At 38.8% G+C, this 26,198-nt stretch overlaps 1 protein-coding gene across 7 annotated transcripts in view; it reads right to left on the bottom strand.

Moving 5' to 3' along the window:
- Window positions 1–410: 410 nt before the first annotated feature.
- Window positions 411–26,198, bottom strand: part of LOC143024895 (osteoclast-stimulating factor 1-like) — a 169,077-nt gene continuing 143,289 nt past the window's right edge. For all 7 annotated transcript variants that reach the window (XM_076184288.1, XM_076184294.1, XM_076184293.1 and 4 more), the window contains one exon: window positions 411–2,058. In XM_076184288.1, coding sequence (XP_076040403.1) covers window positions 1,914–2,058 — 145 coding nt within the window. In that variant the 3' untranslated portion in view covers window positions 411–1,913. The remainder of the gene's footprint in view (window positions 2,059–26,198) is intronic.

Genomic DNA, 26,198 nt, shown 5'->3' with positions numbered 1-26,198 from the left:
CAAGTTACCCCCCCTTCTTATGTCTTTAGGTATCTATAAAAGTTTATGAAAACTTGAGAATACATGTAGGCAGCTCTCAACTTTAAGTCTTATATGTTGCATGGGCAAATCAGATACTTTTCATACCATATATCTATTCTGCTATACTCCATCTAGGATACCTTCACATTATCATAATGTGTTTTGAATTTACTGTTGCTCTGAAAACTAACCACCCATTTTAGCAGTACAGTTTGCTAGTCAATTACTCTGCTTGGGAGAGTGATCTCTCCATTTTCTATTTACTTTCTTAAATCTTATTTTGTGTCCTCAGGTTACAGCTATTGCTATATGTCATCATCTTTGCCTATGAAAAATGATGTGAAGATTTGCTAAATGAGTTACTAATTATAAATATTTAAATTCACATGAAAGTCTGATCAATATTTATTTTTTCATTGTAGGGATTACAAGGTTGGATAGGGTGAAAAAAAAATGAGGTGAGGAGGAGTGGGGGTGGAAAAGGAGTTGGGAGATTGGGCTGATGAAAGAGTATTGGGATGGTTTGGAGACATGGAAAGAAATGTAGAAGGCAGAGATGGATGGAGTGAACATGTGGGGACGACTGAGGATCAAATGGATGGATGGGGGTAAAAGGGGCATTGAGAAATAGGGGGATGTCTATTGAGGAAGGGAGAAGAGAGAAGATAGGAATTAGTGGAGGGTTATGTGTGAATGATATTTTGAAGCAGCCTGAAGGGATGTCTCCCCATCTTCAATATTTGTGCATGAGGGGACAGAAAGGGGGGATCACCAATTAAATGAAGTGGCCTTAATGTGGATGTGCTGTGTCTTGCTGCATTGCTTCTGACTCCGGGCAATAGGTGTGATGCAGGGATGACCTGTCATCCAGGAGGTACCAAATTAAGAGGAAGGGAGGGGTGGTGAATGGGAGTGGAGTGGGTGGGGATGAAGTGGGTGGGAATGGAATTATGCCTTTTGACTTTTGCTACCTCCCTATTAAGGGGGAAAAAGCCCTTAGTATATGTATATACAACTTTTGATGCAAATACGATCCCTGAAATAATTTTTTTTACTTAGTAATAACTATAACCTGCAATGATCCTTGAAAGAATTACCATATTGCTTAATGATTTGTAAAATTTGCCCCTTAAAATGGTTTCCATTTCAACTATTCCAACAAGTACCACATATTAAGAAAATGACATTTATACTACTATACACATACTACCTCCCTTGTAAGGGGGAAAAAGCCATTGGTATCTCTATGTATGTACTATACATATATTCTCAACAAAGCTCTTATAATTTCAGTGTACCAAGAAAATATAGTTTGTACAATAAAATAATTCACACATTTATCAAGGGACCTTATCACCATTTCCTACTTTTTCTCCATAATAAGAAAAATCAGGCAGTCATTCACTCACTTATTATATCCTAAAATCAGGTCAATACATATGTAAACCTAAGCTTGGTTGTTTAGCACCTTGGGCTTAAAGTCATGTAGCTACAGAAGTACATGCAAAAGAAATGTTTCACTGCATACAACTTTATGGAAGATCATATTTCTAAATTTAAGTAAATAAAATCACATGGCCCTCTTTACAAAATAGCTTCTCATTGTGGTACATTCACTTATTCCAAAAGACTGTTGGATTCTACAGGGTGTGGCAAAAATTAATGCATTTCTTCCTATTTGTTTTACTCAATCTAGTTTTACTTCTTTGATTATATTTTCCTTGATAAGGCAATTCTGAAGTGTATCTATTATATAGAATATCTACATGTTTATTATATGTACTATATACATTGAATAAATCAGATGTATCAATGTATCAAATATATGCATTTTCTCCAATTATGGCAACTTTTACCACACCCTGTATTGAGACCTATGAAACTCCTTTTGATCAATCTGAGTCTTCATCATTATCATCAACTCCAAAGTCACCATCATCAAAGTTGGAAGATCTACGGTCTTTTGAATACTGCATTTCTTCAAGCAAAGCAATGACTTCACCTGATGTTGCTAAACCCCGTGCAGTTACACCATCTCTGTTGAAAAAAAAAAAAAAAAATAATTTCTATGACCTGACCTAAGAAACTGAATATATGGTTTTTGCTTAACAATTCTAAAATGGATGTGCTTTTATATGTATGGTATATGCATATAATAACATATCTGTGGAAGCATACTTTTCCCTGCAAAGCAATAACACTACTGTACTCATAACCGAATAAGTGCACATTCACAATAATCTAATAAATGTGCTAAACAATAAATATCAGTATTAGATAGGATGCTCTCTGTTTTGGAACCTCCTTCCTGTATGGGAGACTAAACTTTCCAAGTTTCCTTTCTGGTTGCATGGTACTGCTCCTGCTCCAAGACTGCTGATACTTTGTAGAGGAGGCTGTCATCTAGATCATTTACATATTAAGAACAAAACAGGTCCCAGAACTGATCCTTGTGGTACACCACTTAATGTCGAGCCAGCTAGATGAGGCCCTGTTAATTACAACTCTGTTTTCGCTCTGAGAGCCAATCTTTTTAATCCAGTTGTGGATACTACCAGAAAAACTGTGCATTTTTAATTTGTCAAGCAATCGCTTATGGGGAACTTTATCAAATGCCTTCTGAAAATCAAGATGAATTATATCAACAGATCTACACTCCTTGTATTTGCTAAAGACGTCATGAAAGAAGTCAAAGAGATTAGTTAAACATGAGTGTTTGCTAAGGAAGCCATGTTGTGAATCTTTCATAACTTTATTTTCTTCTAAAAATTGTGATTTGTCCCTTTTCTTGAATATTGGTGTTATGTTAGCACATTTCTAATCTGATGGGACTTTACCAAGTGTTAAAGATTTGTTGAAAAGGATGCACAAGGGTTTACTGATTTAATTTTGGACTTCTTGCAGAATTCTGGGTGAAATTTTGTCAGGTCCCGGGGCTTTATTTATTTTGAGCTTATCAGTTACTTGTGCATCACTTTTGGTAATTATGAGTTGATTTAAAACATTTTGGGACATTTTGTGTTCTGGTGGCTGATATACTGAGCAATCCTCCTCTGTGAAGATAGATGCAAAAAATTGATTAAGGATTGAGGCCATCTCATTTTCATCATCCATATGTTTACCTTCATCGTTGTTTAGTGGTCCAATGCAGCAGGTGAGCATTTTCTTCTTACTCACATAACTACAGAATTCTTTAGGGTTAGATTTGCTTCTCCTAGCAATATACTCTTCAAGATTTTTCTTACTATGCTTTATCAGTATTTTGGTTTCGTGGCGAATTCTGTCTAGTGTTAGTTTATTGTCTTGGATTTTAGTTGATAAATATTTTTTGTATGCATGCTTTTTACAAGAGAGGTTGTTACTAATTTCCCTATTCCACCACTTTGGTTTGTTACCAGACGTCTCTCATGATAGGGTACACGGAGATTTACAGCACTGTTTAGCTACATGGTGAAGTTTTCCCATGCTTTATCAATATCAATCTCATTCAAAGTTTTGCTCCAGTCTGAGTTTTCTAGTAATGATCGCAGTCTGTTAAAATTGGCTCTACGGAAGTTGGGTACTTTTTCCTTGCTGATCTTAGATAAACTAGCATCCATTTTCATTTTGAATGTGATGATACGATGATCACTAGTACTAAATATTGGGCTGATATTCAATTCATTTACAAGATTCTCTGTTGTAGAAAATATTAGGTCTAGGATATTATTTTCTCGAGTAGGGCTGTTTACGCACTGGTGGAAGTCACTTTCCAGTAAGTTACTGTACAAGTCTCGGCCTCTATGCAAATTCAAATCCTCGCCCCATCTCTTAACCGGCAAGTTAAAGTCTCCCATGATTACTGTCTCACACCATTGGTTAGTTTCTGAGATTAAATATAATAATTTTTCATCATTTTCCAACAGCTGACCCAGTGGTCTATAAACAAGTCCAACTATTACTTTAAATTTACTGCAATTGTTTTTAATTTCAACAAACAATATATCAATATTTGTTACTGCCTCTGTTTTTAACAGTGATGGTTGGAGGGAGTTATGGACATACAAGATTACTCAACCACCTATTCTATTTTCTCTTTCACAACTGAAAATTGAGTAGCCTGGCAAACAGTATTCCACAATAAAATCTCGACTTGATGTGTCCAACCATGTTTCTGTTACTCCTATAATGTGACAGTTACTTGTTGCTCCGAGAAATTCTAGATCTTCAAATTTGTTTTGTACGCTGTGAGCATTAACGTAACAGAGGTTGACATCTGTCACTTTTCTTTTTTGCTCTATTACGGAGGTGTTGATGGGGGCTCCACTGAGGAGTTTTTTCTTCTGATGTTGGCAAGGTGAGGTCACCGGGGTAAGACAGGGTGACCATGCCTAGTGACTTCCTCGGACCCTGTCTTACCCCGGTGACCTCACCTAGGGACCTTCGGTGACCTCACCTAGGGATCTTCGATGACCTCACCTAGGGACCTTCGGTGACCTCTCCTACTTCCAAATTTCCTGCTTCATAAAGTGTGACGGTCAGCCATTATGCATCATTCTTCGCCTACTCTTCATCGATAGTAGACCTTATAGCCATCGGAGTTGTAGTTCTCACCCTGAAGGCCTCTGTACGAGCCGAAAAAACTTAAGTTATCGGTGTCAGTGTCAACAGCTTTTTGTAGTTACATAATACAGTATTATTATATATTTCGGCATTCATCAATGCCTATTTCTACATCTTATCCATGGAAGTGACATCATGAATGATTTTATTCATACTTTGAACTATGGAGAAAAAAAGGTATTCTTCAAACTGAAGAAGTTGTATCTTAAAATAGCCATAGCTATTAGTGCAGTTGACTTTAATAAAAAATAAAAACATCAACCAAAACTATTTTATAGATTTGTAAACAACAAACTGAGAAAAACAAGAATTAAGGAAACTACAACAAGGTGTTGAATACACAGAGGAAATAGAAATGGCAGTAATTATGAACAAGCATTTTAAATCGGTGTTTACGAGGGAGAACATACATATTAGAGATGTATAGACACGGTAAAGGAAACATGGACTGGAGGTGAAGCTTTATTCCTGACGTTTCGTCTAACGACTTTCTCAAAGGAATGAGCATACTAGAAACATACAGAGATTATAAACCCGCCTTATGGCTCAAGGGGGTGTGCGGACGTATAGCGCTGCGTCCTGATTGGCCCGCTGAGACAGCCAATCACGAAGCGCTATATTCGCTGAAGATTTGGCCCAGGTGAAGCTCCCAGCCTTATTGTTGATATTCGGACGAGTGGTGATGTACGCAGCTTCTATAGATTTTCTGACCTTCTTATCCATACCTTCGTGTAGAATCTCGGCTCGGTTCCATTGTGGGAGGTGCCCAGAATCATCAACATGCACCACCATTGCGTTGGTGAGTCTATGGTGACGGAGGTCGGCCTTATGCTCCCTGATTCTAGTGTTAAGGCCCCTCTTAGTCTCTCCGTAGTATGCTTTATCGCATGATGTGCATGGGATCTTATATACGACGCTGTCTTCTCTCCCCCTCATCTTAGTCCCGCTTTTTATCATGTCACCAATCTTCGTTGCCGATGTTATGGCTGCTTTAACTTCCGTGCTCCTGAGCATTCTAATAATGTCTCCTACCTTCTCAGAGTTAGGAAGCGCCATGTATGATGTTTTTGTGGTGGCGTTGCCTTCTCTTAACCTGCTTGTGTGGATTATTTCTTCCGCTCTTCGTCTTAAGCTCAGGATTAAGCCCTTGGGGTAGCCAAGCTTCAAGAAGGCCGCGATGATGTATTCGATTTCCTCCTCTAGGAATTCCTCGCTGCATATCCTGTAGGCACGCAGGAAGAAGCCCATGACTACCCCCTTTTTCGTCCTCTCATTGTGTGCCGACAGGTAGTGTATGAAGTCGTCACGGTTCGTAGGCTTTCTGTAAACCCTGAACATGAGGCCCTCAGTAGTCTTTATTAATAGAGGGCCTCATGTTCAGGGTTTACAGAAAGCCTACGAACCGTGACGACTTCATACACTACCTGTCGGCACACAATGAGAGGACGAAAAAGGGGGTAGTCATGGGCTTCTTCCTGCGTGCCTACAGGATATGCAGCGAGGAATTCCTAGAGGAGGAAATCGAATACATCATCGCGGCCTTCTTGAAGCTTGGCTACCCCAAGGGCTTAATCCTGAGCTTAAGACGAAGAGCGGAAGAAATAATCCACACAAGCAGGTTAAGAGAAGGCAACGCCACCACAAAAACATCATACATGGCGCTTCCTAACTCTGAGAAGGTAGGAGACATTATTAGAATGCTCAGGAGCACGGAAGTTAAAGCAGCCGTAACATCGGGAACGAAGATTGGTGACATGATAAAAAGCGGGACTAAGATGAGGGGGAGAGAAGACAGCGTCGTATATAAGATCCCATGCACATCATGCGATAAAGCATACTACGGAGAGACTAAGAGGGGCCTTAACACTAGAATCAGGGAGCATAAGGCCGACCTCCGTCACCATAGACTCACCAACGCAATGGTGGTGCATGTTGACGATTCTGGGCACCTCCCACAATGGAACCGAGCCGAGATTCTACACGAAGGTATGGATAAGAAGGTCAGAAAATCTATAGAAGCTGCGTACATCACCACTCGTCCGAATATCAACAATAAGGCTGGGAGCTTCACCTGGGCCAAATCTTCAGCGAATATAGCGCTTCGTGATTGGCTGTCTCAGCGGGCCAATCAGGACGCAGCGCTATACGTCCGCACACCCCCTTGAGCCATAAGGCGGGTTTATAATCTCTGTATGTTTCTAGTATGCTCATTCCTTTGAGAAAGTCGTTAGACGAAACGTCAGGAATAAAGCTTCACCTCCAGTCCATGTTTCCTTTACCGTGTCTATACAACTTGTTCACATGGATTTTCATATTAGAGATGTCGAGTGGGAGGAGAAAGTCCCCCCTATGAAAGTGATAGAAGTAACAAGGAAAGAAATAATGAATCACTTGAGTAATCTCGATGTCAGAAAATCGCATGGACCAGATGCAATGGCAAACTGGATTTTGAGAGAATGCAGGAATGAACTAACAGACAAAATACATAGTCTAATAAGCAGTTCATTGAAGGAAGGAAAAGTTCCAGAAGATACGAAGAGAGCAAATACGGTACCAATATGTAAAAGGGGAAACAAGGAAGACCATACTAACTATAGACTGGTCTCTCTTACAAGTACAATAGCTAAAATTTGTGAATGATCAAAATTAGAGGGGTAAGGCATTTGGAAAAAAACAACATACTAAATCCAAGGCAGTTTGGATTTAGACAAGGAAGATCATGTGTCACAAACTTGATATATTTCTATTTGAGGCTAATAGATGTAATACAAGAAAGAGATGGATGGGCTGATTGTGTATTTCTAGACCTGAAAAAAGCTTTTGATAAGGTTACACATTTGAAATTGCTAAAGAAATTAGAAACTGCCGGAGGAATTCAGGGCAAACTGCTGAAGTGGATGGAAGACTTCTTGCACGAAAGAAAAATGAGAGTGGTGATAAGAGACATTCTAACTGGGATGAAGTGATTTTTGTAGTTCCACAAGGAACAGTTCTGGCCCCAATAATGTTTGGTATATATATTAATGATATGGATAAAGGAATTTAAAGTTATATGAGCTTCTTTGCGGACGATGCAAAATTGTTGAAAAAAGTGAACACTGTAGAAGATTTGAGTTGTTGCAGTGATCTCAATAAAGTATGGGAATGGAGTAGGAAGTGGGAGATGGAATTCAATATTAAAAAGTGTAGTATAATGGAATTTGGAAGAAGCAAAAAAAGAATAGTGGGATCATAGACATTGTGAGAGCAAGAAATTAAAAAAGTAGAAAATGAGAAGGACCTGGGAGTCATTATTATGAATAATATGTCCCCTGAGAAACATATGGTACACAAAATTTTTGGAGAAACTTATAATTAGATAAGATCAATCAAAGTGGCATTTACATACCTGGATGAAGAAATGGTGATGAAAATACTGGTCACTTTGATAAGACCAATATTAGAGTATGCAGGGTCACCAAGTACAAAAAAAATGTATAACAAAACTTGAAAGAATACAAAGAACAATTGCAAAATTGGCACCAACACTCTCAGAACTAATATGAGGAGAGACTAGCAAAACTTGAGCTACAGACATTAGAGCAATGAAGAGAGAGAGGAGACTTGATGACTATTCATAGAATCATGAAAGGCATAGAAATTATTGATAGAGAGGATGTAATAAAATGGGATAGAGGAGATACAAGAGGACATGGAAAGAAAATCAAGACAATTATAGAAGAGACTTGAAAAAGAACAGCTTTCCCCACTGGGTAATAGACGTTTAGAAGTTAGATGAAAATGTGGTGTGTACAAAAACAATACATGAATTTAAAAACAGTCTAGATAAAATGAGATATGAAGATGGGACACCACGAGCATAGCTCTCCTTCCCATAAAAGACAACTAGGTAAATACATGTGTTGGACTGACGGAACTCCGGGAAAAAAAAAAAAAAGCAAATTTTGTGGATTTCAGCGACGAGGGAGTACCTGTGTTGTATTAGTAGGGACCGGGGAAAGCTCGTGGTGTAGTGGGCAGGTGAAGAAATAAGAAGGGAGGAATCATTGAGAAAAATGGAAGAAAATGAGGAAGGGGAGGAACAGGCCCCAGAAGTCAGAAAGGGTGTAAACAAAAAGTGTGCAGACGACACAGGTGAAGTCGAACAAGTCAGCAAAGAGATCAAAAGCAGAAATATAGATAATAGCAACTCAATAGAAAGTGGACATGATTATTTCTATGGATGAGGGAGATGACCTCCCCCGATTAGCAAATCTAGAGGAAAACTAACAAAAATGAACGACACTCGCGCTAATTACACAAAGAGTTGATGAATTGGAAGAAGGAAAACCAAAACCTAAATAAAGAAATAGAAGAATTAAAAAGACAGTTAAAAGAAGTAAAGGATGAGAATGAGGAATTAACCCCTTCCATATGGTGCCGCACACGTAGAATAATAAAGAGAATATAGAGTCCATAGCAAAAGAGGTAAAAGGTTGGAAAAAAGTTCAGGATAATAAAATTGAATTTAGAGATATAGTGAAACAACAGATGAAGGAACACACTAAGGACACAGTTATTAAAGTGATGAGAGAGAATATAGTAAGAGACTTAGCTGATAAAAAGGTATAATTATATTAGGAATGGAAGAGAAGCATAATCCAAATAGGACTACAAGAGTAAAGAAAGAAAAAGTAAACAAGGTATTAAAAATATTTCAAGAAGGTGAACAGGAAATAGGGAAAGAAATTGAAGAAATATATAGACTAAGGAAATACAGTATAGACAAGAACAGACCAATTAAGGTTAAATTCAGGCCACAAACAACAGCAGAGAATGTCTTATCAAAAACAGGGAAACTAGCAGAAAGTGATCAGTACAAACAGGTATGGATAAAGAGATGAATAAAGAGGAAGGAGAGGAAGAAAAAAAAAAAAACGAATTAAGGCTGAAGAAAAAACGAGAACAAAGTCAAAGAGAAATTCTATTGGAGAGTACTGAGAAAAACAGGATGGAGGTAACAGAAAATTAAAGGTGTCCTTCACAAATATAGATGGATTAATAACAGGCTTGAATGAACTGAATGATTACCTGAAGGAAAAAGAACCTGATATAATGGGAATTGTGGAGACAAAATTGAAGGGTCCATTACCACCCAACAGTGTAGGACATGGTGTATATAACTATTGGATTAGAAATAGAGAAGTGAAACAAGGGGGTGGAGTTATGTTCCTGACTAAGAAGGATATAAATGTGAGAAATGTTACATATGGAAAGAACAGAGTGGAGATTATTATGATGGAAATAGAGGGCAGGGATAAGAAGAGCAGGAAGTTTGTGGTAAATTATGTGCCTCCTACAACGGCTTCATGGGAAGAGAGAGAACACAAAAAATATGTTAGAAGACACAAGAATAACACTAAATAAGATAATGGAAGATGGAGGAAGAATAGTTATAATGGGTGACTTTGATTGTAAAGAAATCTGCTGGGAAGAGATGACAGTGAAAGGTGGAGACAACCTATGGGGAAATGTACTACTTGATATGATTATAGAACATACAATGACACAATGGATACAAGAGAATACTAGGTACAGAAATGAGGAAGAGCCATCAAGACTAGAACTAATAATCATATCATAACCTGAAATAGTGGACAAGATGGAATATAAGACACCAATAAGTAAGTGACCACATATTAGTTGAACTGGAACTAAACGAAGAAAAATACATGGGAAAAAATCAACAATATAGAAAGGGAAGAATGATGTATGGAAAAACAAGTTTTGATCAAATGAGAAGAAAAAAAATTCAAAAAGCAGACTGGGAAAAAGATATACAAAGAGAAACAACAGTAGAGGAGAAATGGAGAATTTTGACAAAAATTTATAAGAAAGGAGTGGAAAAGTATGTTCCAAGGCAGAAACAAGAAAAAGGATATGTAGAATGTTGGTACAACAAAAGATGTATGGAGTTAAAAGATAAAGGTTATAAAGCTTGGATAAAATGGAGGAAAGACAAAAAACCTGAGAAATGGAAATTATATTCTGGTTATAGAAATGAATATGTACAAGTGCGCAGCGAAGAAAAAATAAAATACGAAAACGATGTCATAGAAAAATGTAAAGATCAACCAAAACTATTTTATTGATTTGTAAACAATAAAACTAAAAAACAAACAAGAATTAAGGAAACTACAACAAGGAGGAAATAGAAATGGCAGAAATTATGAACAAGCACTGTTCTCAGTGTTTACGAGAGAGAACATACATATTAGACATGTTGAGTGGGAGGAGAAAGTCTATTCTGTTACCGAAATTAAAGCCTTAGCGGTTATTTATGCTCTTCGACATTGTACGGGGAACATGAGAGAGGCAGAGAGAAGGAGTTTGAATGTGTTTGAGATGAAATGTCTGAGAAGTATTATAGGGGGTTACTAGGCTAGAGTGAGAAATGAGGAGGTGAGGAGGAGAACAGGGGTGGAAAGGGAGCTGGGAGATAGGGCTGATGAAAGAGTATTAGGATGGTTTGGACACATGGAAAGAATGAGTGAAGAAAGATTAGTAAAAGAGGTGTGGAAGGCGTGAATATGAGGGGGCGTCATAGGATGAGATGGATGGGGGTGAAAGGGGCATTACAAAAGAGAGGAATGTCTGTGGAGGAAGGATGGGAGAGGACAGAAGATAGGGGTGAATGGAGAGGGGTTGTGTATAGATGATGATATGATGCATGAGGGGGAGTGGGTGGGGGGTGAGGAAGTATGTATGAGAAAAAATTTAAGGCAGCTCGAAGGGATTTCTCACCGTCTTCTCCTTTTCTGCATGGGGGGACAGAGGGGGGGGGGTCGCCGAATTTATGAAGCAGCCTTGCTGTGGATGTGCTGTGTCTTGCGACACTGCTTTTGAACCAGGGCAGTGGACAGGATGCAGGGCTGACCCGTCATCCAGGAGGTGCCAAGATGGGAGGGGAGTGGAATATATAGAAAATGGAATGAATGGGAGTGGTTTCTATGCCTTTTTTTTTTGGCTACCCCCCATGTAGGGGGAAAAAGCCTTTGGTATATGTATGCACCCTATCACAGTCTATACAGACCACCAGGCGCTTCAGCTTTTTAAAGGCAAGAACCTGTCCACGGAACTTGCTCACTGGTTCTTGACCATTCAAGAATTAAACCCCACCTTCTCTTATGTGCAAGGATAACATTAAATAAGATAATGGAAGATGGAAGAATAGTTATGATGGGCAACTTTAACTGCAAAGAAGTCTGCTGGGAAGAGATGACAGTAAAGGGTGGAGACGACTCATGGGGAAATGTTCTACTTGAGGTGATTAGTGACCATACAATAACACAATGGATTCAAGAGAACACTAGGTATAGAAATGAAGAACCATCGAGACTAGACCTAATAATCACATCAGAACCTGAAATAGTGGAAAAGATTGAATATAAGACACCAATAAGTAAAAGTGACCACATATTGATTGAACTGCAACTAAATGAGGAAAAATACATGAAAAGAAATGAACAATATAAAAAAGGAAGACTACTGTATGATTTTTTTTTTTTTTTTTTATAAAATAAGAGAATTCTTTCAAAAAGAAAACTGGGAAAGAATATACAAAGAGGAAACAACAGTGGAAGAGAAATGGAATATTTTGACAAAAAATTATAAAAAAGGAGTGGAAAAGTATGTCCCAAGACAAAAGCAAGAAAAAGAATATGTAAAGTGCTGGTACAACAAACGTTGTAGGGAGTTATAAGACAAAAGAGATAAAGCTTGGACAAAATGGAAAATACAGGTAGTCGTCGACTTACAACCGAGTTCGGTTCCGACAGACAGGTCGTAAGTTGATCTGGACGCAAGTCGGTCTATATATATATATACAGTATATATTACCCTTTATATAATATATATATATATTGTATATTTAGCATACTGAAATAATCTTAGCATCTTTGAACTATGTTGTATAGTATTTTTAACCTTTTTATAATTTCATCTGATTTTCTTTGGGAAACGCAGCCTAGGCCTAAGCATATTGAATAAAATCCTATCATCTTTGACCTATGATATTTAATACTGTATTTGTTAACCTTTGTATTATTTTACCATCAGACTTTCTTTAGGAAACGTATGCATACTGAATAAAATCTTATTATCTTTGAGCTACGTTGTTTAGTATTCATTAACTTTTTATCATTTTCGTTAGGAAACGTAGCCTATGCCTACGCATACTGAATAAAGTCCTGTCATCTTTGACCTACAAATCCTTTTTTGTTGGTTACATTAAAATCATTGTAAAGCAAAATTAGGAAAAAAAAAAATTTCGAAACACATTCTTTTCATTTACGTATTGTACCGAAAATATTGTTATCGACAACAGACTAGGCATAAACAAAGTTTACTGTTACATTTTATTAATCGCAAAACATAAAAATACAAAATGCTGTACCGAACATTTTGTCATCGACAACAGACTAGGCATAAAAAATACTATTACATTTTATTAATTGCAAAACATAAAAATACAAAATGTAAGGCAAAATTAGGATTTTTTTATTTCAACAAAACACATTATTTTCGTTTAAGTACTGTACCAAGCATATTGTTATCGACAACAAACTAGCCTAGGCATAAAAAGTTTGTTATATTTTATTAATTGCAAAACATACAAAAATACAAAATGTAATGCAAAATTAGGAAACATTTTACTTCAAACAAACAAAATGAAAGAATATTTAGCTGGCTGGGATGCTGACACTGCCGGCAGCCTGCCAAAACTATCGTACTCACGTCTCGCAGCGTGCGGAGTAATGTACTGCACTGCCAGGCATAACATTGCAATTCTATTACTCTATTAAATGTTAGATATTATTGCACCATCTCGTGGTCGTAAAGTCGATCAGTCGTAAGTCACATAGGTCGTAAGTCGACGACTACCTGTATATACTAGTTATAGAAATGAATATGTACAAGTGTGCAGAGAGGAAAAGAGAAAATATGAAAAAGATGTCATAGAAAAATGTAAAGATCAACCAAAACTATTTTACAGATTTGTAAACAACAAACTGAAAAACAAACAAGAATTAGAGAAATTACGACAAGGAGTTGAATACACAGAGGAAATAGAAATGGCAGAAATTATGAACAAGCATTTTAAATCAGTGTTTACAAGGGAGAACATACAACCAGGAGAGATTGAATGGGAAGAGAAAGTCCCCCCTATGAAAGAAATAGAAGTAACAAAGAATGAAATAATGAAACACTTGAGTAATCTTGATGTCAGAAAATCGCATGGACCAGATGAAATAGCAAACTGGATTTAGAAAGAAGGCAGGAATGAACTGGCAGACAAAATACATACATACATACATATACCAAGGCTTTTTCCCCCTTCCAAGGGAGGTAGCCAAAAAGGGAAAGGCATAAAAACACTCCCACCCATTTCATCCCTAAATACACTCCACACCCCTCCCACCCTTCCTCTCATCTGAGCACCTCCTGGATGACGGGTCATCCCTGCACCCCGCCCACCGCCCTGGGTCAGAAGCAGTGTCGCAAGACACAGCACATCCACAGCAAGGCCGCTTCATTTAATCGGCGACCCCCCCTCTCCGTCCCCCTTTGCATATAAGGAGAGGACGGGGAGAAATCCCTTCGGGCTGCGTCAAAATTTACTCACACATACTACCCCACCCCCACCCCCCCGCCCATTCCTCCTCATGCAGTCACAACATCATCCATATACAACCATTCTCCACTCACCTCTGTCTTCCGTCCTCTCCCTTCCTTCCTCAACAGACATTCCCCTCTTCCCCAAAGCCCCCTTCACCCCATCCATCCACCTCATCCTAGGACGTCCCCTCATCTTCACTCCCTCCACATCTGCCTTCCATACCTCTTTTACTAGTCTTTCTTCACTCATTCTTTCCATGTGTCCAAACCATCCTAATATTCTTTCATCAACCCTCTCTCCCAAATCCTTTTTCACCCCTGTTCTCCTCCTCACCTCCTCATTTCTCACTCTATCTAGCCTAGTAACCCCCACCATACTTCTCAGACACCTCATCTCAAACACATTCAAACTCCTTCTCTCTTCTTCTCTTATGTTCCACGTTTCTGCCCCATACAGTGCTGTTGGCACAATCACTCCTTCATACAGTCTCCTCTTCGCATCCATTCCCAAATGTCTATTTCTCATTACACTCTTTAAACCACCAAGGCATTTACTCGCTTCTCTCAATCTACATTCTACCTCCACCTTCACTCCACCTTTTCCTGCTACACTTGCACCCAAGTATCTAAAACTATCCACTTCCTCCAGTCGCTCTCCCTTAATGTTCACTTCCAGTCTACTGCCACTTTCACCCCTTGTACATCTCATCACCTTACTTTTACCCACATTTATCTTTAGCTTTCTTCTATCACATACTCTCCCAAACTCTGCCACCAGCTTCCTCAATCCCTCCTCTGACCCTGCCACAAGCGCAGTGTCGTCCGCAAACAACAGCTGGCTCACCTCCCACTTTTCTCCATTTTCTTTAACCATCTCCAATCCCCGACTCACTACCCTAGCATTCACCTCTCGCACCACCCCATCCATGTATAAGTTGAACAGCCAGGGCGACATAACGCATCCTTGACGAAGTCCCACCTTTACTTCAAACCACTCACTCTCTCCATTTCCAATCCTAACACATGCTCTACTACTCACATAAAAACTCTTGACAGCTCCCAAAAGCTTTCCTCCTATCCCATAAATCTGCATAACCTCCCACAGTGCCTTTCTGTCTACCCTATCATAAGCCTTTTCCAGATCCATAAAAGCCCAAAAAACATCCTTCCCCTTTCCTATAGCTTTCTCACATATCTGTCTTACCACAAAGATCTGATCTACACAACCTCTACCCGTCCTAAAACCACACTGTTCCTCACCAATTACTCCTTCTGTTCCTCTCCTAATCCTCTCAATTAAGATTCTCCCATAAGCCTTCCCTACTACACTCAACAGGCTAATCCCTCTGAAATTACTACATTCACACTTGTCTCCTTTTCCCTTGTAAAGAGGAACTATACAGGCACTACTCCAGTCCTCCGGTACTCTACCCTCTCTCCAGCAAACATTAAATAATCTCGCCAACCAGTCCACCATCACTGAACCTCCCTTTTTCAGACATTCTGCATGACATCCATCCAGACCAGGTGCCTTACCTGCTTTCATCATCTTTACAACTGCCTTCACCTCATCCTTCCTTATTTCTCCTCCATTCTCCTCACTCATCACTCTCATTTTCTTCGTTTTTCCCACTGCAGCTATCTTTCCTTCCCTATCCTCCTTCACATTCAGCAACTCCCTAAAATATTCTGCCCATCTTCCCCTCACTGCCATCTCTTCCATTATCAACTCTCCATCTGTACCTTTTACCTTTTCTTCCCTACTTGATTCGCCTCCTCTTCCTCTCTTAATTTCTTTCCAAAACATCTTTTTATTACTTTCAAAATTTTCTGTCATACTCCTACCCCATTTCACATCTGCTCTCCTCTTTGCCTCCTTTACCTTTTGCTTTACTTCTCTTTTCTTTTCTTTGTACGTCTCATATGACTCCCCTGTCCTCTTTTGTAACCAATCTATGAATGCTCGCTTCTTCTCTTCTACAACCTTCTTTGTTTCCTCATCCCACCATTCACTACCCTTTCTTCTATTTCCCCCTGTCCTTCTTGTTCCACACACCATCCTTGCACACTTTAAGACTCCCTCCTTGAACCATCCCCATTCCTCCTCCACACCCATCTCTGCTCTATCCTTTACTCCCTCCCACTCCTCCTTCAGCTTCTTTTTGTACTCCTTCTCCTTTTCCTTTTCATTCAAGGAGTTCACTCTAAGAACCTCCCTACCTTTTGTCCCTTTCCTCCTTCTCCATCTATCCTCCACTCTCAACTTACCTTCCACCAAAAAATGATCTGATATTCCCCCACCCTCTCCCCTTAGCACATGTACATCCTTAACTCTTCCTATCATAATCCTATTTACCACTACATAATCCATTAGCACTCTATCTACCACCCTTCCCTCCACCACCCTCTCCCATGTGTACTTATGCTTGACTTCCTTCCGAAACACTGTATTTGCTATCATCAACTCTCTTTCTAGACACATTTCCACCATCAACTCTCCACTACGATTCTTTCCTGGAACTCCACACTTCCCAACCACTCCATCGATTGGACCATTTCCCACTCTAGCATTAAGGTCTCCCAGTACTATTACATTGACATTTCTTCCTAAACCCTCTATGCACTCATTTAAATCTATCCAAAAGGCCTCCCTTTCTTCCATGCTCTTCTCACTGCCCGGCCCATATGCACTTACAAAGACCCACATCTCCTTTCCCAGTTTCACCTTCATCCACATTATCCTTGAGGAAACCTCTTTCCACTCCACTACCCCTTTACCTATCTCCTCACTTACTAGAATAGCCACCCCTTCCCTCCCTCGCCCTCTCTTCACTCCTGATAACCTCCCACTTACACTCCCAAACATACACTCACCCTTCCCTTTCAACTTAGTTTCACTCAAAGCCAACACATCCAACTTTCTTCTCACAAACATACTACCTATCTCTTCCCTTTTACTCTCATCTGTACCACATCCACGCACATTAAAAGACCCAAACCTTAGGGTGCTGGCCCGAGGCCCGCCAGCACCCCTTATGCCTTTTCTTTTCGATTTAGGAAGTTGCCCCTTGGGGCTACAGGGAGAAGGATGCCTAGTCCCTCTCCCCGTCCCTTTCTTCTCGCCTCTTACGATCCAAAATACATAGCATAATAAACAGTAGCATAATAAACATAGCATAATAAACAGTTCATTGAAAGAAGGAAAAGTTCCAAAAGATTGGAGAAGAGCAAATATAGTACCTATATATAAAGGGGGAAATAAAGAAGACCCTACCAACTATAGACCAGTCTCTCTAACAACTACAATAGCAAAAATTTGTGAAAGAATTATCAAAAGTAGATGGGTAAGGTATTTAGAAAAAAAACAATGTGCTAAATCCAAGGCAATCTGGATTCAGACAAGGACGATCATGCATCACAAACTTAATGTGTTTCTAATCAAGGCTAATAGATATAATACAAGAAAGAGATGGATGGGGATTGTGCATTTCTAGACCTAAAAAAAGCTTTTGACAAAGTACATAAGAAGTTGCTTAAGAAATTAGAAACTGAAGGAGGAATACAGGGCAAACTGCTTAAATGGATGGAAGACTTCTTGCAAGAAAGAAAAATGAGTAGTAGTGATAAGAGACAAACACTCAAATTGGGATGAAGTAATAAGTGGTGTTCCACAAGGAACCGCTCTGGCCCCAACAATGTTTGCTATATTAATGATATGGATGAAGAAATTGAAAGTTATATGAGCTTCTTTGCAGATGATGCAAAACTGTTAAAAAAAAAAGTGAACACTGAAGAAGATAGTGAGTCACTACAGAGTGATCTCAATAAAGTATGGGAATGGAGTAGGAAGTGGGAGATGGAGTTCAATATTAAGAAGTGTAGTATAATGGAATTTGGAAACAGCAAAAAAAAAAAAAAAATAGTAGGATCATATGAATTAGGAGAAGGAATAAAAAAAGAAGAAAATGAGAAGGACCTGGGAGTCATTATTATGAATAATATGTCACCTGAGAAACATATAAATAAGATTTTTGGAGAAACTTATAATTTAATAAGAACAATCAAAGTGGCATTTACATACCTGGATGAAGAAATGGTGATGAAAATACTAATCACTTTGATAAGACCAAGATTGGAATATGCAGCGATGATGTGGTCACCAAGTACAAAAAAAATGTATAACAAAACTTGAAAGAATACAAAGAGCAATTACAAAATTGGCACCAACACTCTCAAAACTATCATATGAAGAGAGACTAGCAAAACTTGAGCTACAGACATTAGAAGAAAGAGGAGACCTGATAACTACAGTGGCCGCAAAAAAAAACGTTACATTTTCACCGCAAATAAAAATGTTACACGCGGCGCGACGTAACAAAAGAATTCTGGTCTGAGCCACAAGTGTAGTGGGCGGATCTAGCTATGACGTAGTCCCCTCCCTCACCCCCTATACCCCTCCACCGCAACATCTCACACCTCAGTGAGCCCGCAGAGCTCGTCGAGTAAAGATTGCCCATACGCTGCTCTCAATCACGCCATTTTTTCACTCGACACCCAACTTTGGCCGCCTATATTTCCACTTCCACCAGGCACAATGGTTAAAAATCAACTTTCCCTGGAACAGAAGAGCCGGGCCTTGTCCCTGATAGAACAAGGATTATCTGTGATACGCGTGGCGGCGGAACTGCAAGTGTCAAGAATGACCGTTTACCGCCTGAAGAAAGCTGGTGATGCTCTGCCCCCTGGCACGACACCGCGACGGAAGGAGGGCTCTGGCAGACCACGGAAGACATCAGCACGCACAGACTTCATTCTAAAGAAAGAAGTGAAGGCAGACCCCTGAATAACAGCCTTAGAACTGAAAGAAAAGCACCCGAAATTGCTCCAGGACGTCACAGTGAGAACCGTGCAGCATCGACTACAAAAGGACCTAAAATTACCATCACGTCGGGCCGCCAAGAAACCTCTGCTGACTGATAAGATGAGGAAGAAAAGGCTGCAGTTCTGTAAGAATTACCGACACTGGACATCAGACGACTGGAAGAAGGTGATGTTTAGTGATGAGAGTACGTTCCGGCTCATCAGAGGAACTTCAAAGCTGGTCCGCCGCCCCAGTAATGTCTCCCGCTACGACCCAAAATACACCGTCAAGACTGTTAAACATCCTGACAGCGTGATGGTGTGGGGCGCCTTCACTGGAAATAATGGTAGAGCTGGCTTGTATTTCCTCCCCAAGAACGTCACAATGAAGTCTGCCAACTACATCGAGGTTTTGCGAAACCACATGCTGATTTTCTGGCAGATCCATGACTGCAACTTTTTTATGCACGACGGAGCCCCAGCACACAAGTCCAAAGCAGTGAAGGATTTCCTGGAAACCAACAAGATTGATGTTCTGGAGTGGCCTGGTAACTCCCCTGACCTGAATCCCATCGAAAACGCATGGAATCAGATGAAAAACATCCTGGAGAAGGAACGACCCAGCACCATACCCGACCTGAAGGAGGCGCTGAAGAAGCACTGGGCCTCGATGGACCTACAGTATTTCGCCAACCTCGCCACTTCGATGCCCAAGAGGATCGAGATGGTGATCAAGAATAAGGGCCACATGACCAAATATTAATTTTGTATATATAATGTAAGCTTAAAAGGTAAATAAAACCCATTTAACATGTACTTTTGTGTTTAGTTATCCAAAAAATCTTAGTGTACCATTTTTTTTTGCGGCGACGGTATTTATAGAATCATGAAAGGCATAGAAACTATTGATAGAGAGGATCTAATAAAATGGGATAGTAGAAATACAAGAGGACACAGAAAGAAAATCAAGAAAGACAGTTATAGAAGAGATCTGAAAAAGAACAGCTTTCCTCACAGAGTAATAGACATTTGGAACAAGTTAAATGAGAAAGTGGTGTGTGCAAAAACAATACATGAATTTAAAAACAGTTTAGATAAAATGAGATATGAAGACGGGACACCACGAGCATAGCTCCCCTTCCCATAAAATACAACTAGGTAAATACACGTTGATTGAAGTGACAACAAAGTTTGGAACTCCAATAAAACTTCAAGATTCATTGATCTCAACAATGAGGGAGTACCTTTGTTGTATTAATAGGTAAGGGGAAAGCTCGTGGTGTAGTGGGAAGGTGAAGAAAAAGGAGAAAGGGAGGGATTACTGAGGGAAATGGAAAGAAATGAGGAAGGTGACGAACGGGTTCCCCCGGACGTCAGGAGAAATGTCAACAAGAGAGCTGCGCACGATGCAGGCGAAGTCGAAAATATCAGTAAAAGCATTAAGTTTAGAAATATAGATAAGAACAACACAACAGAAAGTAGAGATAATAATTTCCATGGATTTAATGGGGGGGGGGATGCCAACCTCCCCCGATTAGCAAGTCTAGAGGAAAAACTAGAGAAAATTACCAAACATTGGGAGGCTAGGTTCAGCCAACATACATGGATTACGGAAAGAGTTGATAAATTGGAAGAACTAAAGAAGGAGAATCAAAACCTGACTAAAGAAATAGAATTAAAAAGATGGTTAAAAGAAGTAAAAGATGAGAATGAGGAATTAAAGAATAATAATAAAGAAAATAAAGAGTCCATAGCAAATGAACCACAGGGTTATAGAAAAGTCCAAGAAAATAACAAAGTTCTACTTACAGATATAGTTAAACAACAGATGAAAGAACAAACTAAGGACACAATCATTAAAGTGATGAGAGAAGAGGGGAATATAGTAAGAGACTTAGCGGACAAAAAGAAATGTATAATCATATTAGGGATGGAAGAGATGTATAATCTAAATAGGACCACAAGAGGAAAAGGAAAATGTAAACAATATATTGGAAGTAGTTCAAGAGGATGGACAAGAAACAGAGAAATTGAAGAAATATATAGGCTAGGGAAATATAATACAGATAAGACCAGACCAATTAAGATCAAATTCAGGTCACAAACGACAGTAGAGAATATCTTAGCAAAAACAGGGAAACTAGCAGACAGTGAACAATATAAACAGGTATATAAAAAGAGAAGTGAATAAAGAGGAAAGAGAGAAAACAAAAAGACTAGAAGCTAAGGAAAAAACAAGAAAAGAAATTCTATTGGAGAGTAGTGAATATAAAAGTGAAGAAATGGTTCATAGCAGAGAAAAAGAAAAGGGAAACAGAGAACACAATGGAAGTAGCAGAAAATTAAAAGTATCTTATACAAATATAGATGGCTTAGGCTTGAATGAACTGAATGATTACCTGAAGGAAAAAGAACGGAACATAATGGGAATTGTAGAGAAAAAATTGAAAGGTCCACTACCACCTAACAGTGTAGGACATGGTGCATATAATTATTGGATTAGAGAGAGAGAGGTAAAACAATGGGGTGGAGTTATGTTCCTGACTAAGAAAGATATAAATGTGAGGAATGTCACATATGGAAAGAAGAGAGTAGAGATGATTATGATGGAAGTGGAGGTCAAGGATGGGAAGAACAGGAAGTTTGTAGTAAATTATGTGCCTCCTAAAATGGCTTCGTGGGAAGAGAAAGAACACAAAAGTATGTTAGAAGACACAAGGATAACACTAAATAAGATCATGAAAGATGGAGGAAGAATAGTTATAATGGGTGACTTTAATTGTAAAGAAATCTGCTGGGAAGAGATGACAGTAAAGGGTGGAGATGACCTATGGGGAAATGTACTACTTTATATGATTATAGAACATACAATGATGCAATGGCTACAAGAGAAGACTAGGTATAGAAATGAGGAAGAACCATCGAGACTGGACCTAATAATCACATCAGAACCTGAAATAGTGGACAAGATTGAATATAAGACACCAATAAGTAAAAGTGACCATATATTGGTTGAACCGGAACTAAATGAGGAAAAAAAAAATGAAAAAAAAAAAAAAAAAATGAACATTATAGAAAGGGAAGATTGATGTATGAAAAAAATATATATATAAATTAAGAGAATTCTTTCAAAAAGAAGACTGGGAAAGAATACACAAGGAGGAAACAACAGTGGAAGAAAAATTGAATATTTTGACAAAAACTTATAAAAAAGGAGTGGAAAAGTATGTCCCAAGACAAAAGCAAGAAAAAGAATATGTAAAGTGTTGGTACCACAAAAGATGTAGGGAGTTAAAAAACAAAAGAGATAAAACTTGGATAAAATGGAAAAAATACAAAAGACTTGAACAATGGAAAATATATACTAGTTATATTAATGAATATGTACAAGTGTGCAGAGAAGAAAAGAAAAAAAATGAAAAAGATGTCAAAGAAAAATATAAAGATCAACCAAAACTATTTTACAGATATGTAACTGAAAAACAAACAAGAATTAGAGAAACTACAGCAAGGAGTTGAATACACAGAGGAAATAGAAATGGCAGAAATTATGAACAAGCATTCTAAATCAGTGTTTACAAGGGAGAACATGCAACCTAGAGATATAGAATGGGAGGAGAAAGTCCCCCGCTATGAAAGAGGTAGAAGTATCAAGTAATGAGTATCAAGTAATGAGTAATCTCGATGTCAGAAAATCACATGGACCAGATGAAATAGCAAACTGGATTTTGAAAGAATGCAGGAATGAACTAACAGACAAAATACATAGCATAATAAACAGTTCAGTGAAAGAAGGAAAAGTTCCAAAAGATTGAAAAAGAGCAAATATAGTACCAATATATAAAGTGGGAAACAAAGAAGACCCTACTAACTATAGACCAGTCTCTCTAACAAGTACGATAGCAAAAATTTGTGAAAGAATTATTAAAAGTAGATGAGTAAGGCATTTGGGAAAAAACAAACAAACAATGTACTAAATACAAGGCAATCTGGATTCAGACAAGGACGATCATGCATCACAAACTTAATGTGTTTCTAATCAAGGCTAATAGATGTAATACAAGAAAGAGATGGATGGGCTGATTGTGCATTTCTAGACCTGAAAAAAGCTTTTGATAAGGTGACACATAAGAAGTTGCTTAAGAAATTAGAAACTGAAGGGGGAATACAGGACAAACTGCTGAAGTGGATGGAAGACTTCTTGCATGAAAGAAAAATGAGAGTAGTGATAAGAGACAAACACTCTAATTGGGATGAAGTGATAAGTGGTGCTCCACAAGGAACAGTCTGGCCCCAACAATGTTTGCTATATATATTAATGATATGGATAAAAGAACTGAAAATTATATGAGCTTCTTTGCGGATGACGCAAAATTGTTGAAAAAAGTGAACACTGAAGAAGATTGTGAGTCGCTACAGAGTGATCTCAATAAAGTATGGGAATGGAGTAGGAAGTGGGAGATGGAATTCAATATTAAGAAGTGTAGTATAATGGAATTTGGAAGAAGAAGAAGAAAAAAAAAGAATAGTGGGATCATATAAAGTGGGAGAAGAAAGAATAAAAAAAGTAGAAAACGAGAAAGACCTAGGAGTCATTATTATGAATAATATGTCACCTGAGAAACATATAAACAAGATTTTTGGAGAAACTTATAATTCAATAAGAACAATCAAAGTGGCATTTACATACCTGGATGAAGAAATGGTGAAGGAAATACTAGTCACTTTGATAAGACCAAGATTAGAATATGCAGCAATGACGTGGTCACCAAGTACAAAAAAATATATAACAAAACTTGAAAGAATACAAAGAACAATTACAAAATTGGCACCAACACTCTCAGAAGTATCATATGAAGAGAGACCAGCAAAACTTGAGCTACAGACATTAGAGCAAAGAAGAGAGGAGATTTGATAACTATTTATAGAATCATGAAAGGCATAGAAACTATTGATAGAGAGTAATAAAATGGGATAGTAGAAATACAAGACACGGAAAGAAAATCAAGAAAGCCAGTTATAGAAGAGATCTGAAAAAGAACAGCTTTCCCCACTGAGTAATAGACATTTGGAACATGTTAGATGAGAAAGTGGTGTGTGCAAAAACAATACACGAATTTAAAAAGTCTAGATAAAATGAGATATGAAGACGGGACACCACGAACATAGCTCCCCTTCCTGTAAAATACAACTAGGTAAATATATATTTATATATATATATATATATATATATATATACACAGTACAACTTGCTTATAGTCTCATACATACTGTACATATATACATATACCAAAGGCTTTTTCCCCCTTACGTGGGGGGTAGCCAAAAAGAAAGATGTACAGAAACCACTCCCACCCATTCCATTCCCCACACACTCCATTCCCCTCCACCCTCCTCCCTCCCTCTTATCTTGGCATCTCCTGATTGACGGGTCATCCCTGCATCCTGTCCACTGCCCTGGGTAAGAAGCAATGTCACAAGACACAGCACATCCACAGCAAGGCCGCTTCATAAATTCGTGAACCCCCCTCTCCGTCCCCTCATGCAGAAAATTAGAAGATGGGGGAGAAATCCCTTCAGGCTGCGTCAAATTTTTTCTCATACATACTTCCTCACACCCCATCCCCCACCCACTCCCTCTCATGCATCACCTTGACTTTAGCAAAGCGTTCGACAAGGTGCCACACAAGAGACTACTAAATAAAATAAAATCCCATGGCATAGGAAGAAAAGTGTTAGAATGGATTAGAGCTTGGATTAGTAACAGAAAACAATGGGTCACCATAAATGGAATAAAATCTAGGTGGGGCAATGTTACTAGCGGGGTCCCCCAGGGCTCGGTTTTGGGTCCCTTGTTGTTCATAAACGACTTAGAAGATGAGATAAATAGTGATGTTAGTAAGTTTGCGGACAACACTAAAATAGGACGCCTAATTAGGTCAGGAGACGACGCAGAGATTCTGCCGGATGATCTTAATAAATTGTTAACATGGTCGGTGAAATGGCAAATGAACTTTAATATCTCTAAGTGTAGCGTGTTAAACGTAGGGCACAACCCAGAAAATAGATACAGCTTAGATAACACGTTTCTAGAAAAATCTGAGTGCGAGAGGGTCTTGGGAGTTCTGGACCTTAAAACCAGGAAGCAGTGCATTAGCACCAGAAATAAAGCTAACAGCGCATTAGGTTTCACTGCTAGGACAGTAACGAATAGAAGTGCAGAGGTAGTTATTAAACTCTATCTAGCGATAGACCCATCCTTGACTATGCAGCACGGTTTTGGTCTCTGTCCTGCAGAATGGACATAAATTCACTAGAATCAGTACAGAGAAGAATGACCATAATGATACATGGACTCGGAAATTTGCCTTACGAAGAGAGGCTTAGGCACCTAAACTTACACTCTCTGGAAAGACGCAGAGTGCGGGGTGATCTAATAGAAGTGTTCAAGTGGATCAAAGGCTATAACAAGGGTGATGCAAACAAGGTCATCATAATAAAACAGTAGGGCAGGACTCACAGTAATGGGTATAAACTGGACAAATTTAGATTTAAGAAGGAAATAGGCAAGAATTGGTTTACTAATAGGGTGGTCAATGAATGGAATAAACTTAGTAACCATGTAGTAAGCGCTGAAACTATCAGTTGTTTTAAAAAACGATTAGACAACTTTATGGATGGGGATGACAGGTGGTGATGGATACGGAGCTGCCTAGTGTAGGCCTTATGGTCTCTTGCAGTCTCCTTTATTCTTATGTTCTTATGTGATGTTCATCATCCATACACAACACTTCTCCATTCATCCTGGAATGCCCCCTCATATTCACTCCTTTCACCTCTGCCTTCCACACCTCTTTTACTAATCTTTCTTCACTCATTCTTTCCATGTATCCAAACCATCCTAATACTCTTTCATCAAACCTATCTCCCAGTTCCCATTCCACCCCTGTTCTCCTCCTCACCTCCTCATTTCTCACTCTATCTAGCCTTGTAACCCCTATCATACTTTTCAGACATTTCATCTCAAACACATTCAAACTCCTTCTTTCTTCCTCTCT

Source organism: Oratosquilla oratoria, chromosome 4 (genome assembly GCF_046742065.1).
Source record: "Oratosquilla oratoria isolate Oo_2021 chromosome 4, ASM4674206v1, whole genome shotgun sequence".
NCBI lineage: Eukaryota > Metazoa > Arthropoda > Malacostraca > Stomatopoda > Squillidae > Oratosquilla > Oratosquilla oratoria.
Note: the sequence above shows the minus strand (reverse complement) of the source record. Positions and strands in the feature narration are given on the sequence as shown.